This window comes from Urocitellus parryii, chromosome 4, assembly GCF_045843805.1.
Source record: "Urocitellus parryii isolate mUroPar1 chromosome 4, mUroPar1.hap1, whole genome shotgun sequence".
In the NCBI taxonomy this organism is placed as follows: domain Eukaryota; kingdom Metazoa; phylum Chordata; class Mammalia; order Rodentia; family Sciuridae; genus Urocitellus; species Urocitellus parryii.
Genome location: NC_135534.1, coordinates 55,311,985 through 55,328,492, shown reverse-complemented (window position 1 = coordinate 55,328,492; position 16,508 = coordinate 55,311,985). Strand labels below are relative to the sequence as shown.

Below are 16,508 nucleotides of genomic sequence, written 5' to 3'. Positions count from 1 at the left end.
TTATACATGGCTGGCCTCATTCCTTCTCTTTCCTTCTCTTAAAAGGAAAATATTTATGTATTGACCTCATTTATCTAAGCCCCTTTGGTTTAGAGGTTAAAATGTTTCTCAATTAATTATGATAACTCTATGCCTGGATTGGCCCTGTGTGTTTCAACTCTAAACGATTCAAGTAATTAAAATCATCCAGACTTAAGAGATGTGGATGCATTTGTCTTGTTAAGTCCTTATTGTTCAGGTTATAGATCTATGTTAGTTTTACTCTCAGAAGTTTTGAATCAATTGAAGCATGAAAATGAAATGAAGATATATGGAAGAGCAAAATAGTACCTGTAGAAACGAAAGAGATGACATTAGGGAACGTGCTTTTTATTTGTGGACACATGTTTTCATATTCTGTTGTTCTTCTCTTTTGGTTATTTGCACTGCTGGGGATCAAACCCAAACCCTTGTGCATGCTAGACAAGGGTTCTACCATGGAGCTAAACCCCAAGCCCTGTTTTCATGCTCTGAATCCTAGAATTTGATACTCTCTCCTTCTCTGTCACTGAACAGACATTCAGGTCTTTCCATTGAAACTATTTTTACCCATCAGCTTACAACATGGCCCAAAACAGTCATAAGCACTGAGGGCAGGCCTGGTCCCAAGAGAAAGGGGGAAAAAGAAGGGCTGGGATGTTGTTTGGGGGGTAAATCATGTCTTCTCAAAATTCATATATTGAACTTTTAACCCTTAATACTTCAGAATGTAACTGCATTTGGAAATAGGTTCATTACAAATTTAATTTGTTAAGATGAGAGTTTACTGGAATAGGGTGGATTCCTAATACAGTATGACTGATGTCCTTGAAAAAAGGGGGATTTTGGAGATAGACATCATGCAGGGAGAATGCCATGCAGAGATAAAGATGGAAATCTGGATGATGCTTCTATGTGCCAAGGAATGCCAAAGACTACCTTCAAATTTCAGAAGCTAGGAGAGAGACATGGAACATATTCTCTTTCACTGCCCTTAGAGGGAACCAATCCTGCCAACACCTTGATCTTTGACTTCTAGCCTCCAGAACTGTGAGATAATTATCACTTTGTTATATAGCCCTAGTCAAATAATACAGTTGCATAACTAACTTTTCCCCTTAAAATTCACCGTCAATTCATCTAATCCTGGAAGAGGAGGGCATGAAGGCTTGGAAAGATGCCAGGTGTGAGTCAGTAAGTGAAGATCAATATTCCTGTTACGAAAAATCAAAAACTCATTTCAAACAATTTTATTAAAAGTTTTCAATTACTACAGATCATAGGCAGGGAGAGGAATTTTAAAAGATTCTGATCTGTTGTGTTAAAAATTTCTTAATCTATATAAATTTCTGAGAAATATTCCCCTTCTGAAATGGATTGGGACTTAGGGGCTTATAAACATTTCTCAAGAATTTATAAAATATTTACTGTAGCAGGGTATTGGAGAAGATTAAAAACAAAGGGACAAGAGGGGGCCATGAAATCATTGTATATTATTTTTGAGATGGTGGTAATATAGATGCATACATTTGTCAAAAGTCCTGTATGTGTATTACACTGCAATAAAGTTGTTTTTAAGAAGATTCTACAAGAGAATTCTTTCTTTCCCATTTTTAACTAAGGCTACAGGTATCACCTACCTGCCCATGTGATTAATGCTGTTTCTTCACTATTTCTCAAAACTGTTGCTTCCTCTCCTGTTATACCTCCCCTGGTTTTCTATAGGTTTATGCTCTTCGGTATTCTTAATTCCTTTATTTTATGCTATCCTATACCTGCATAATTTTTTCCTCCTTAAAAAATATTGTTTTTCATTTTCATGCAAGTCTACTGGTGATGTTTTTTGCTGTTGTTGTTTGAGGGTTTTGTTTTTACCAGTTAAAAATCTTAGAGCACTTATAAAATTTTATTGTTTTCTAGTTTCAATCATTTTCCTTGAAAATCAACCATCAATCTTTTTTTCTTTTGTCTTTGTTTTTGTTTAAGGGAATATAACTTTTATCTTCTCCTGGAAACTTATAGTTTCTCTCATTCTCTGTTTTTTTAAAATATTTTGTTTTAGTTGTAGTTGGACGCAATACTTTTATTTTATTTTTATGTGGTGCTGAAGATCGAAGCCAGCACCCCACACGTGCTAGGTGAGTACCATAAAATTCAGGTGTTTTTTTTTTTAATTTAATGATGGGCAATGAGGATAAAAAATTGTAGAGTCTGTACATGAGAGTGTCTTACTCCAAAATCTATTTGATTTTCTTCTGGCAGGTAACAAAGGCACTGGATTGATCCCTTTGAGGAAATGGAAATCTTGTACTCAAAGAGATCATTCACATACAGAAACAACTGATATTTCAGTATGCAATATACTCCTAAACTTGCATTGTATTAGAACAGAAATAGCATTTCCAGAGCTGCTTGGACATTATTCTTTGTTGGTGATGATGTATTACTAGCTTAGTCTTACTTCAAGGTAAGGTATAACCCTTTAGGAGTCTCAAAAGCTTAGAATGTTACAGTCTCCTCCATCTTAAATGGCCTAACTCTATCAAATTAGCACTACAAAAGGCTAAAATCTCTGCTCAGATCTTCAGCCTCCCACAGGATGCTTTTGCCTGGTGTTTTGATGTCCTGCCAGCCCCTGTGTGGCTTAGGAGAAGTCAAATTTCTTGAGACAAAACTGCACATAGAATTTCAGGTTTGTTTCTATACAGTGGTTTCAGGATCTTGACCTGGTAAATCTTAGCTGCCTTGGCATCTTCGACCTCCAAAGTATGTACTTACCCTGTCACCCTACCAAAAGGCCCAGGACCTACCTTTTTGCTGAATCTCTATTTCATAAGGACCAAGGAAAGCTTGGTCCTTATGCCATTCCTGGTCTGCTGCAATTTCTAGATACTTGGGCCTCTTCTGGAGGCACACTCAGTTGCCAGAACTCCTGGGAAGTATGTTGTTCAGGCCTAAAATCAGTGGTGCTCATTTGCCTGAAGGAGTCTTTGACCAACTGCTTCATGTTCTTGGCTTCAGCTATCTTATAGTTATTTAAATATTGGAGCTAAAATATTTAATTCATACATGACTTTAGCTATTATAAAATGTTGTGGATGATATACATTATGGCATTTATTTATAAATCATAAAATGAATCAATTTATAAATTTAATTTATAATTTATTAATTTATTTATTCACACAAATGAGTCACTTTATTAACATACTTTCTGACAGAAGTTAATAGACAATTTTCTTTAGTCTCAGCATGAAAATTATATGCAGAGGAAATGGAAGCATATTATAATCAAGTTTGTCCTTTGATTTCTTCACTTTTTTCTATATAATATATAAAATATTTTAATGTATAAACATTTATAGGCTTTTTTTAGTTTTACCTTACTTTGTATACTTTTCTACTTTATTAGAAGAAATTTTCTGCTAAAATATGAAGAAAATGATAGGAATGACACAAAGTATTTTCAAATAATTCAAGCGTGAAATGGAACCCTCTTAGTAAAACAGCTAAGGGTGACTGAAGCACACTCTCTATTTATCCAGCCTCACCCCAATGTGACTATAACAGTCTTCTAGCATTATGACCCCGTTTTCCCACACTTAGCCTCATGAGCAATTTCTACCTGTGTGATTTGTGCATGTGGATGAATAACAGCCAGTTTTCTCTTCTGGTGACCAATTTTGAGTAAATATTTTGAAGTGTGTGGTAAGAAAAAGTCATATAGTAGGTGCTCAGGTTAAAAGGGTTATCTGTGTTGGACACTGAGTGAGAGACTTCTTCCAGTAAACTGGAATCAAATTATGATTGTATACTTCCATCCTTGGGTGATTTTTGTCCAGAGAAATACCTGCAGCTCATTTTTGTCCTATCTTTCCAGTTCTATACTTCCTTTCCACTGGCATAGTCACTCTTGCACTGTCTAAATTTGGTTGTGTATAATCCCTTTGGCAGAAATATTCTTCTTGGGTTGGGGTTGTAGCTCAATGATAGAGCGCTTGCTTAACACAAGTGAGGCAATAGGTTCAAACCTCAGCACCATGTAAAAATAAAATAAAGGTATTGTGTCCATCTACTATAAAAAATATTTTTTAAAAATATTCTTCTTGCTTCTAGCTTTAGCTTTAGTTTTAGAACTTAAAAATATTTTCAGTTCTACAAAAGTGGTTCACATATTATATAAATTTTAAAAATATGTACACACACCATAAAATAAAAATAGAAAAATTAATTTCAACCCAATAGTGGTAGACGTCTCCTGTTCCTCTTTCCAGATTTTTTTTTCTGCCTATTTTTACTCTAAACTAAAGAGGTTGACCAATATGAACCCCATCTACAGACCCTCTTGCCTGTGGCTCCTGGGAAACCCTGGCAGAGGAGACTGAAGTCTGAGTGCTCCCCTGGTTCTTTCCCTTTTAGGTCACCTGGGTTGGCTGTGGCCTTCCACCAAATGCCACATCTCTTGACAGGTGTCCTCTCAGCATAACTCTCCAGGTTCCTGTAATCATCTATACCTCTTGCCCTTCCAGATCTTGAACTGGTCACTAGCCCTGGGAAACACTATTACTCCTGAAATCTTTAGTTTTTCCTAAATTCTTCCCATGACCTGGTAAATTACTCCTTTACTGAATTCCCTTCAATTATCAAGACTGAACAAGCCATCTGTTTCTTTCAGATAACCTGAATAACACATCATTTTCCACAAGTTATTTGTTTTTAAAACTTCAATGTTTATTCTTTAAAACATTTAATTTTTTGAAAAAAATCACACTTTTCTTTTTACAAAAGAGCATATTTATCATACTATAAACAAATAGATGGTATATAGAGTAATAGACTATTTTATCATCCATAAATTATACACATCAGACAGAACTTAATGAATTCAAGTATAAATTTCTTAAGCTGACTTTTATAGAATTCCCCAATGTGATATAATATTTTTCCAGCATTATGACCCTCTATTGTCCCACAATGACCCTGCAAAACTGAGTTAGTTACTCACTGTTCCTTAAATATGCTCCCCACTTTTCTGCTTCATGGCCTTTCCTTTTGTTGAAATTACTTTCCACCTATCAGTTACATATGAAGAACATTCCCAACTGGCTTCAATCTCACCCCTGTGAAACTGCTTTTATTAAATCACCTAAGTCACCAAATTTGAAAAACATCAAAGTACCCATCATCTCTCTTTTTGAATCACTTTTCTTTTGTTATTCTGTAATTTCACATTCCTTATTGGGGCTTCTCCCTGTCTCTCTTGTCTACGTAAATTCCTCATTGATGAAGATGTACAACCTTTACCAGAACTTAAAATGTTGGACTATCCTTGGTTTCTTCCTCATGATCTTATATGTACAGCCAATTATTAGTCACATTTAGACATTACTTTGAACTTCCTTGACCAAGAGTGAACTTCCTCGACCAAGTGCTTTTATAAAGTTATCCAATCACAATTTTGTGCTGCTATAAAAGAATCTCACAAACTAGGTAACTTACAAAGAAAAAAATTTAATTTCTCAGAACTCTGGAGGCTGAAAGTCCAAGATTATGGCATCAGTATTTGGTGTCTGGTGAGAATGACATCCTCTAAAGGGAAAAAACACTGTATGTTCACATGATAGGAGGCAGAAGGGCAGAAGAGAGTGAACTTCCTCCACCAAGTGCTTTTATGAAGTTATCCAATCACAATGCAGGATCTCTTCTGGCCCAATAGCCTCTGAAAGGACTCCTCTCTAAATATCACCACGTTGGCAAAACCTGAATTGTGACAATACTTTTAAACCATAGTGCCACTTGAATAATATTGACTCCCAGATTTATATATCCAACATTGAGCTCTCTGTGAGCTAACTGATTTTTGCATAGGCAGTGAGGATTTGAAGAATATGGTAATTTTTGAAGAGTGTACCAGGGATTGAACTGAAGGGCCCTGGACCACTGAGCCATATCTTCAGCCCTATTTTCTATTTTATTTAAAGACAGGGCCTCACTGAGTTGCTTAGTACCTTGTTTTTGCTGAGACTGGCTTTGAACTTGTGATTCTCCTGTCTCAGTCTCCTGAGACATTAGGATTACAGGTGTGTGCCACTACACTCAGCTAGAATATGGTATTTTTAAAGAGCTGATGGAAAGCTTTACAATACCATCACATGTAATAAAATGAAAAAATAGAAAGTGTATCTAATTGTAAACTGAAACTACATTTAAGAGCCTGCAGACTATTTGATCTTTTCTGACTGAAATATCATGATTGTGGAGAGATGGAATGTTGCATATAAAGACCCAAATTTAACTTAGGATATCTTTAGTCCCTTTTAATAGACATTCATTATCAACCTCTGGGAATGATCTAGCATTCTCATGACTACTAGACAAAACTTCCAGAATGTATACAAAGCTTAGATGACCTTAGGTGTCTACCAACTCTACAGCTAAGAATGTGATTACATCTGAATCCTGTAAAAGATTTTCTTACCTTGTTAAAGATAACATCTGAATTAAAGTCATTATGCTATATGATATATGCATATCCATGTTTACAGCACCACAATTCACAATAAAAAAAAACTATGAAACCAGCCTAGATGTCTATTAATGGATGAATGGATAAAGGAAATGTGGTATATATACACAATGGAGTTTTATCCATCCTTAAAGAAAAATGAAATTATGTCATTTCTAGGAAAATGAATGGAACTTGAGACCATTATGGTAAGCAAAACAAGTCAAACTCAGAGTGCCAAGGGTCCTATTTTTTCTTTCATATGTGTAAGATAGGTAAAAGGGAAAGAAGGAGGAACAGATCTCATGAAAATAAAAGGGAGATGTAGTAGAGGAAAGGGAACAAGGGATGAGAGGTAAGGAGGGAGGGGGAAGTGCTGGGGAGTGATATTGGTCAAATTATATTGTCTACAGTGTTCATGTATGAATATGTAACAACAAATCCCATCAACATGAACACCTAAAATGCACCAATTTAAAAAGTATCTATAGAGTGTTACCCTGAGGATTAATGGTATTTATGCATGGAAGTGATGTGTACTTTTAAAAAATAAATCTAGAAAAAAAGAGATAACATGTAAATAAATCCTATAGAAGAGATTTCCCTATCTCTCTGTAGCCTGCCAACTTAATTACCCCCACCTACTTTCTTTTGTGGCTTTAAAAGCTCATGTATCTTTTTCCACAGAAGAACCATGTTGTTCCAGGTAACTTGTGTTCCTGGGCCATGGTCGTGAAGATTTGGCTCAGAACAAACCATTTTCTTATTTTCCCAAAGCAGAGTTGTTATTTTACATCAACATAACATATTCCTTGGATTTGGCTTGGAAGTTTTCCAGAAAGATTTGTGAATTGTACAGTATGTAAATGAATTTCAAGAGAGTTGTCAAAAATAACTTGGTGAGTCCTGTGTACCAAATTATACTCTATTGAGTTAGACAAAATTCACACTTCTAAATTTTCCAGATAATTCTTTCTCTGAAGGCTTATGGGACTGCTGTGAGAAAATTCCTGTAAAATTTATAAAAAGCTTTATTTTTTAAAGAAGGGCCTTCAGAACATGATTTAGAAGGTCTTAGTCCAACTGGAAGGTTTAATAAGGAATAGATATTTGGAGGTCTTAACAGAGGACCTTACAGTCTCAATCTGGATTTAATCTTTGATCTGAAGCCATTTCCAACTTTGAGAATATTTTTATGGAAGTTACTAGAAATGAGAAATATTCTTATTTTCAAAGCCAGCAATATCTAACTGCCTTATTTTTCTATTTTTTTCTCAAAAATAAAACAAATCTTTGTTTAGTTAAGAGCTTTCTTCTTGTATTTTATCATAGGCATCTATGTAGTACTTGAAGCACTTTCTATATTCTACTTCCAATCTTCCTGCCTCAGCTTCCCAAACTTCTGGGATTATAGGTGTGTGCCATTGCTTCCAGCTTCAAACTTTTTTAGTATCTCCCAAACTCATCTCTCTCATCTCATTACACTGAGGAAGGACAATCAGATTCTCAGATTTGCTTTAAGATACCATAAACAGTTGTGTCAGTATTTTCTTTGAAGTTTCTAAATTGCAGCAAATCTCTCCACATGCATCCTTTCTAGTCTCATGATGATGATAATGTAAATAAAAGCAGATCTTTTTTTAGAAAAACAATTATGTAGAGTGATCTGTGACAAAATTTCTCAATTTTTGCCAGTTCTAATTTCTTTATAAATCTAGTCCTATGGAATGATGCTTGTTGTAAAAATACTAATTGTAGTGTTTAGATTTTAGAATGCCTTTATAAAGCTCTATAAATAATGAAGGACACATTATGTCAGTAGTCTATTTTTTTAATGTGTATTTAAATATGATTAGAATTCCAGCCAAATCAAGTGATGATGGTGCCAAGACCTGATTTCCCAAAAGATAGGAATCAATTCAGTTTTCATGGCCTTACAGTTGTGCCAGTGTCTGGACAAAATAGACCACCTTGCATAAAGTTTGTCCAAAAAGTTTATGCAGTATACCAACTTAGGTTTGATAACCTTAAACAAATCCCCTACATCCATTAACAGTGCTGACATCAGTAGACTGACTGTGGTGGAATAGTGTAGATCAAGTGAATTGAGCATTAGAAACAGAGAAATTGAATCCATATAAATCTGAATAAATTATTGAACTCCCTAAGACTTTATTTTCTCATTTGTAAGCAAAATTTATAATGTCAGCATCAGATTTTTTGGAAAAATTAAATGTAGAAGCATCAGGGTTTTGGAGTCTTGATTTGAATGTTGACTTCACATCTATTTACCTGTATGACTATTGGTACTCTACTGACTATCTCTTTGTCCAGACAGTTTATTTGTAAAATAAAAATGATGGCACCTCTTAATTGGGTTGTTGTGCAAAATAAATGATTTCACAGCTATAATACATTTAGAATGGGGCCTGACACATAGTACAAATTATTGTTTGTTAAATGAATTAAATAAAGGAAGAGGGCTTGGCATTTGCAGGAGTTCAATAATAGCACTAACTATTACTATCATTTTTACTGATTTTGAGGTATCTCCCAACTGATATAGGTGTATAAAGGTGAGAGTTAGAACAAAGAAATATTATTTAATTTAAACAATCAGTTAAGAAGCATGTGGTAGGTACTATGTGTGATATGAGTACATGAACACTAGATAAGTAGTCTTAAACTCAAAGAATAAATCCTAAGAATATATTCTGACAGTTGCCTTCCTCAGGGCCTCCTTTACATCTCTGTTCCTCAGGCTGTAGATGAGGGGGTTCAACATGGGGATCACCACTGTGTAGAACACAGACACCACTCGATTCTGGCTGGTGGAATAGCTGGACTTGGGCATCACATAGATGAAAGTGATGGTCCCATAGTAGAGAGTGACCGCAGTGAGGTGGGAGGTGCAGGTGGAGAAGGCCTTGTGGCGCCCTTCAGAGGAGCGCATCTTCAGGACTGTGGTGAGGATGTAGATGTAGGAGACGGCAATGACAAACACTGTGACCACGATGATGGAGCCAGAGGAGATGGAAGGGATAATTTCAATTAAGGAGACATCTGAGCAGGCAAGTTTCAACAAAGGGGAGAAGTCACAGAAAAAGTGATGGATTTGATTTGGTCCACAGAAAGACAGACTCAATAAACAACTAGTAAATGTCCAAGCATTCACACAGCCCCCCAGGTAGGAAGCCCCCACTAAGAGAAGGCAGACTCTGGGGGACATGTGGGTGGAGTACAGCAGAGGAGAGCAGATGGCCACATAGCGATCATAGGCCATGGCGGCCAGTAGGAAGCACTCAGTGGTTCCACATGTCACCACAAAACACAGCTGGGCTTCACAGCCAGCCACAGGGAAGACAGTTCCATGTCCTAAGAATCCTATAAGCATTATAGGTGTGACTGCTATTGAACACCCAATGTCCACAAAAGCCAGGTGGCTGAGGAACAGGTACATGGGGGTGTGAAGCTGAGAACAGCTTCTTATTAGAGCTATGATGCTGGTGTTGCCCACTAAAGTGACAACATATATTCCTAGAAATATCACAAAGAAGATGGTACAAAGTATAGAATCCTCTGTCAACCCCAAGATGATGAACTCTGTCACAGTGGTGTGGTTTCCAACCTCCATCTCTTGTGTGACTTGTTCCTGTTAAGGGAAATGAGAATTTTTTTTAATGTTTTTATTCCACACATTCCTGTTTCTTCAATTATTTCATAGACTCATTCATAGTAGCTTCTCTGTCTGCCCAACCTATAAATATCAGTGCTCCAATGGATTGTGTTGTTGTTATTGTTTTCTCTTTGCAAAAAAAGAAGCATGAGCTTCAGTCTCTACAGTCTGAGAAATTGATTTATTCATGTAATGTTTACATAAAAGTGTCTCTCAAACCTTGACTCTTAGGCAGGTCTCTATCCCAAGGTCCAGTTTCATAAGTTTTAATGAGATATTGGGAATGGGACTTCCAATAAACTGAGAATAATGAGACTCCAAATAACTCATTAACAGTATGTATTTTTAGAACCATAGACCCTCTGCCTAATAGAAGAAAAAGTAGGCCCAAATCTTCATCATATTGGCTTAGGACCTGTTAGTTAGTCTTCATTAACAAGACTCCTATAGTGCAAGAAATAAAATAAAAAATCAATAAATGGGATGGATTCAAACTAAAAAGCTTCTTCTCAGCAAAAAAAAAAAAAAAAATCAATGATGCAAAGAAAGAGCCTATAAAATGGGAGAAAATCTTCACCACACACACATCCGACAGAGTACTAATCTTCAGGATATATATAAAGAATTCAAAAAACTTAACACCATAAAACAAATAAACCAATCAATAAATGGGCTACTGAGCAGACACTTCACAGAAGAAGGTATATGATTGAGGAACAAATATATGAAAAAGTGTTCAACTCTCTAGCGATAAGAGAAATGCAAATCAAAACTACTCTAATATTTCATCTCACTCCTTTAGAATGGCAATTATCATGAATACAACAAGTGTTGTTGAGGATGTTGGGGGAAAGGTATACTCATACAGTGCTGGTGGGATGGCAAATTGGTGCAACCACTCTGGAAAGCATTATGGAGATTCCTTAGAAAACTTGGAATGGAACCACCATTTGATCCACTCCTTTGTCTATATCCAAAGGACTTAAAATCAGCATACTACAGTGACACAGCCACATCAGTGTTTATAGTAGCTCAATTCACAATAGCTAAATTGTGAAACCAACCTAGATGCCCTTGAATAAATGAATGAATAAAGAAACTGTGGTATGTATACACAATGGGATATTACTCAGCCTTAAAGAAGGATGAAATTATGGCATTTGCAGGTAAATGGATGAAGTTTGTAGAATATCATGCTAAGCAAAATAAGCCAATCCTAAAAAACTAAAAGCCAAATGTTTTCTCTAACATGTGGGTGCAGATCCTTAAGGCAGAGGTGTGGGGATGGAGGAACATTGGATTGGGCAGAGGGGAGTGAGAAGAGGGGAGTGGGTATAGGGAAGGGGAAGATGGTGGGATAAAATAGATATTATTATCCTATGTACCTGTATGATTGCACAAATGGTGTGACTTTACATCGTGTATAACCAGACAAATAGAAAGTGTGCTCTATTTGTGTACAATGAGTCAAAATGCATTCTGCTGTCATGTATAACTAATGGGAACAAATTTTTTTTAAAAAAAAAAAAACTTTGTTTGGATACCACCATCCACCAAACTCTCATGTCTGCAACTTGGGAGTCTTCCTAGGTCTCTTCCTCTTGTTGTATGACATTTAATAAAATCCTATTAATGCAGTTTACATTTTACTTTCCATTTTTATCTTTTCATCTTCCATTTTTCATTCCCAATTTCCCCAAGGATGGATAAATTTTACTCCTTACTTTCTTATTTTCTTCCTTCCTTTAACAATTTTCTTCTTATAACCCACAATAATGTGTCTTAGTGATTTCTAGCAAGTAAAAAGCAGATGATGCCAAAGTGAATCATTTAATTCTTCTAATACTTTCACATTAGCACAGAATATGAGCTCCTTTCTGATATATTTATTTTAATTTCAATGTAAGAATTTACATTGAAATTAATGTAATGAGCCGTCCGGGGTTGTGGCTCAGCGGTAGAGGCTTGCCTAGCACTTGCGAGTCCCTTAGTTCTTTCCTCAGCACCACATAAAAATAAATAAATAAAATAAAAGTATTGTATCCAACTACAACTAAAAAATAAATATTTAAAAAAATAATTCTTCACCAGCATAATTTTTGAGATCTGCATGATAATACACTGAATGAATAGACTTTAATGTAATTGAGCAACTTTCCTTTTGGGCGTTTGTCTTTTCAAACTCCTTTACTATCTATCAGACAAGGGATCCTACAAATTGAGTCAAACATCAGGAAGACAACATGACAAAATATGATAAATTTAAATTGTATTCCCATTCCTAGTTATATTTCTAAAGACAATAGTTCAAAGGAAGTGTGCTCTGTGCTCCATGATAGTTTATCCCTATACTTTGCAACAATGAAAATGCTACATCATATTGCTCCTTATTGCTCACTGATTTGTTGAGTTCTTGGCTGCACTTTGATTAGAGAGTCTATTGCCTTCTCCATGTTCTGCCATTTTCGTGGGACAAAGGCCAAATTCTGTGGTTTGAAGGAGTCGTTAGAAAGCAGAATTAATGATAAATAAATAATTATGACTAATTAGGAAAGACACAAAAACTTATAGCAGTTATACTGAAGATTCAATGAAAGTTAGAAAAGTAAGTTATATTTATCAATAGAAAAAAACAAAGAATGCAAGTAATTCTGAGGGGTTCTTTCAAATATTACAAAATGAAAATTATTTTAATTAGGGATTCTTTGTGTTTCTGAAAATTTTATTTATGTACATCTTTTTTATTTCTATTAACTGCAGCTAAATAACAATCCCTTCAGGTAAGGTCTACAGATGTATGAATACTTTTTGCATATATTTAATTTTTTTAAAAAATTGTATTGGTTCATTATAATTATACATAATAGTTGGTTTTGTTGTTACATACCCATAGATGTATATACATTGCTTGGTCAATTTATTCCCAAGGACCTCCCCTTTCTCTCTACATTATTGTCTTGCATATTATTCAGCAGCTAAAGAAAGTCTCTCCTATACATCTTTAACTTTAATAACACCTCACAATACATTTTAGTTTATTTAATTTGGGAACATATACAGTAGTATATGTATATATCCATAATAATATTATGCATTACATTTTGTAATTTATATTTTTACTTAGTATTGTCAATAAAATATTTCCCATGTTCATGAGTAATCCTCTTAAGTGAAATCCTATATTGAATATGTATCAAATGTGTTAGCATTATGCTCAAAGGTTTTCATAATACATCTTCAATTATTTTTCTAAGTATATCTTCCTAGAGCAGGGAATGTAACTCAGTGGTAGGGAACTTGGATTTGATTCCCAGCAAAACACACACACACACACACACACACACACACACACACACACAATATCCGCCATTACATTTGCTTCTTTGCATCCTTTGTTTTCAAGTATCATGTTAATATGATGCTGTGATTTTCTACTCAAGGTTACTAGTTACAATATTCATAGAAACACATTTTTCTGCCAATAACATACGACAGTCCTTAAACTTTTAAACTTTTACAAGATACATTAAATATCAATTTTAAATGTCTTCTTCTTAACATTTTTAAAATTTCTGACTTAAGAATAAGTAAACATTTAATTTCCCCAATGGTGGAACTGAGTTCTTTGGTGAATGATGAAGTATAATGAACCAACAATTGAGAACCTGCAGTTTATGTGTTCTTTCTCTTATTTGATTGATCTTCATTAAGTGAGTTTAAATTATTCAAACCAGGTAGCTTACTGCCTTTGATGTTAGCTCTGTCATTAAACACTGTTTTTATCTTATCAGTTGTCTCACCATGAGTTAATGGTACAAATAGTCTACTTTCTGTATCAAAACATTGAAATACTTGAACACAGCTATCATGCATTCCCTATTCTAAAATTAAGCATCCATAGTTCCTTTGTGCTATGCTTGTGCTATGCTTCTTAGTCCCTTGAACTCCTCTTTGTCAGACTCTGAACACACTCTGATCTGAGGAATGAGGTTTATAACCCAGCAGCACTCCTGCCCTTTACCTTCTGACTCAAGCACAGCTCAGGGGGTAACCCCCTCACATTGTAACACCCTTGAATCAATCTATGCTGACCACAGAGTCATGGAGACTGGAGTCAGACAACTCAGATCCTGGGCCTCCTACTGGCCAGCTATACTGACTTGCACATGACACAATATCTTCGACACTTGGGGTTTGCCTTTGTAAAAAAGGAATAATTGTTCCTATAGTGCGTCTTTGCTCTCAGATTAAAAGAAATATCTGTAAACTACCCAGAAGTAATCATGCATCAGGGTTAAGTAACTTCTTTTAATGAAATACTAGTAGATTTCCAATTGTGCAACTTTTTGGAGGAGAACTGATTTTTTTTCCTACATCATCAAGAGGTTTTCACCACAAATCCAAAATAAAACAGGAAGTACAGTAAATAATGCCTTCTTACTTCTGGACTATGCTGTCCATATGCATAATGTGTCTAGTGGGTTTTGCCGTTTCCTTCCTCTCCACTGGCCACCTCAGGTCTAGAGCCTTCCACTATTGTTCACACTGGTTCACCTGGGTCGAGGACTCTTGACAAAATATCTTTTCCATCAAAGCATTGGTCACTGGTAAGATGAATGAATAGAGAGCACAGGACTATGACCTTTATATATTCTAACTGTCAGGCTTTTCTTCTAATTTACTTTTCATATTCCTCGATGCTCAAGCTCAGCAATGGTTCTGGCTTCCACAGACCATGCAAACTGACCTGCAGTCTCCTACCCAGAATAACTGTTGCACAATGCCAGAGTTGCTGAGGGTGTGGTCTCCACATGGAAAGAGACCCTCATTGTTATAAAAAACTACATAAAAGAGGTTGTGAGGGGAATTGGAAGAAAAAACAAGGAGAGAAATGAATTACAGTAGATGGGATAGAGAGAGAAGATGGGAGGGGAGGGGAGGGGGATAGTAGAGGATAGGAAAGGTAGCAGAATACAACAGTTACTAATAGGGCATTATGTAAAAAGGTGAATGTGTAACTGATGTGATTCTGCAATCTGTATTTGGGGTAAAAATGGGAGTTCATAACTCACTTGAAACTAATGTCTGAAATATGATATGTCAAGAGCCTTGTAAGGTTTTGAACAACCAATAAAAAATAAAAAATAAATAAAAAAGAACTAAAATTGATGAAAATAGGTCTTTTGTTTTCAATTTCTTGTTGACCAAATGAAAATTCATTTTAACAAAATCTATGAATTTTGCACTTACCTTTTAGAAGCAGAATTATTGATCCTGAATTCCCAAGAGGACTTAATAGTAGAATGTTTCCATTTATTTTAATAGGTAGTTCAGGACTGAACACTCAATTGATATGAGCCATTGGAACACAGGCACCAATCAAGGAAAATAGTTTTGTAGAGGCAGCAAGGATGAGGTGGTGTCTTTCTGTGTGTGGTAGGAGAAAAGAAGGCTCCAACAGAACATGAGAGATCCTCTAGGGTTTATTGCTGCTTTCTCCTTTGAGAGGAAAGTCCTTGGGTATATTGTACAAAAATGGCATATAGAACCAGGTGATTCATTACAGCCTGGCTGACCCTCCCCAAAGGGATATCTAAATGCCCTGGTGTCTTTTGGAATTCTTTTTTCCTAGTTTAATGCAAATGTAGGGAGAGAGTTCTTTGTTTCCCAAGGCATATTTAGAACAAATAGTTTATCTGCTTAATTGGGGTTAGGATGATGATAATAATTACAATTAAGATAACCTTTGAATCAAATTGGAACTGAAGGACAGAATAATAAGGGAAGAAATATTATTTTTACTTAGTAATCATTTTAATGCAGAAAAAATCAGATCATCTTGAAGTTCTTGTACCCATTGGGATGTCCCTTATTTAAGTGTCTTGGAACACTGTCTTCTCACCCCTCAATAGAAGAATTTAAGATGCTCTTGTGACTAAGCAGAACATGCAATGAAACACACATATTCTATTAAGGGAGCAGGTAATAAATCAAGTATATTAAATACTGGATTAAATTCACCTTTATACCCCACCTGCCTTCATATGGATTAAGGGCTAACACAGAAACCCATCATTCCTACAGTTCTTTGGACAAATTACAATAAGTGGAGTATCTCAAAGTGATTCATTTTGCTAGGCAAAACCATTATTGTCTATTCTCAAATTTTGTAAATGTCCATGTATTCAACTCATGCCCCTTCTAGAGTGTTTGACTCTAAAAGTCAGTATGTCCTTAAATCTAAAGGCATCAAAATATATTATTTCTTTCCCTTGTAGTCTGGCCCACTGAAACAGACCCTATTGTGGA

At 35.5% G+C, this 16,508-nt stretch overlaps 1 protein-coding gene across 1 annotated transcript; it reads right to left on the bottom strand.

Moving 5' to 3' along the window:
• Window positions 1-9,224: 9,224 nt before the first annotated feature.
• On the bottom strand, window positions 9,225-10,160 carry LOC144254400 (olfactory receptor 5P1-like). The gene has a single exon (XM_077797559.1). It carries the CDS (start codon window positions 10,155-10,157, stop codon window positions 9,225-9,227), a length of 933 nt encoding a protein of 310 aa, XP_077653685.1. The 5' UTR covers window positions 10,158-10,160.
• Between the last annotated feature and the right edge of the window lie 6,348 nt (window positions 10,161-16,508).

Excerpts from the sequence above, each read along its gene's own strand:
- LOC144254400 (XM_077797559.1), bottom strand. The coding sequence starts at position 10,157 with ATGGAGGTTGGAAACCACACCACTGTGACAGAGTTCATCATCTTGGGG.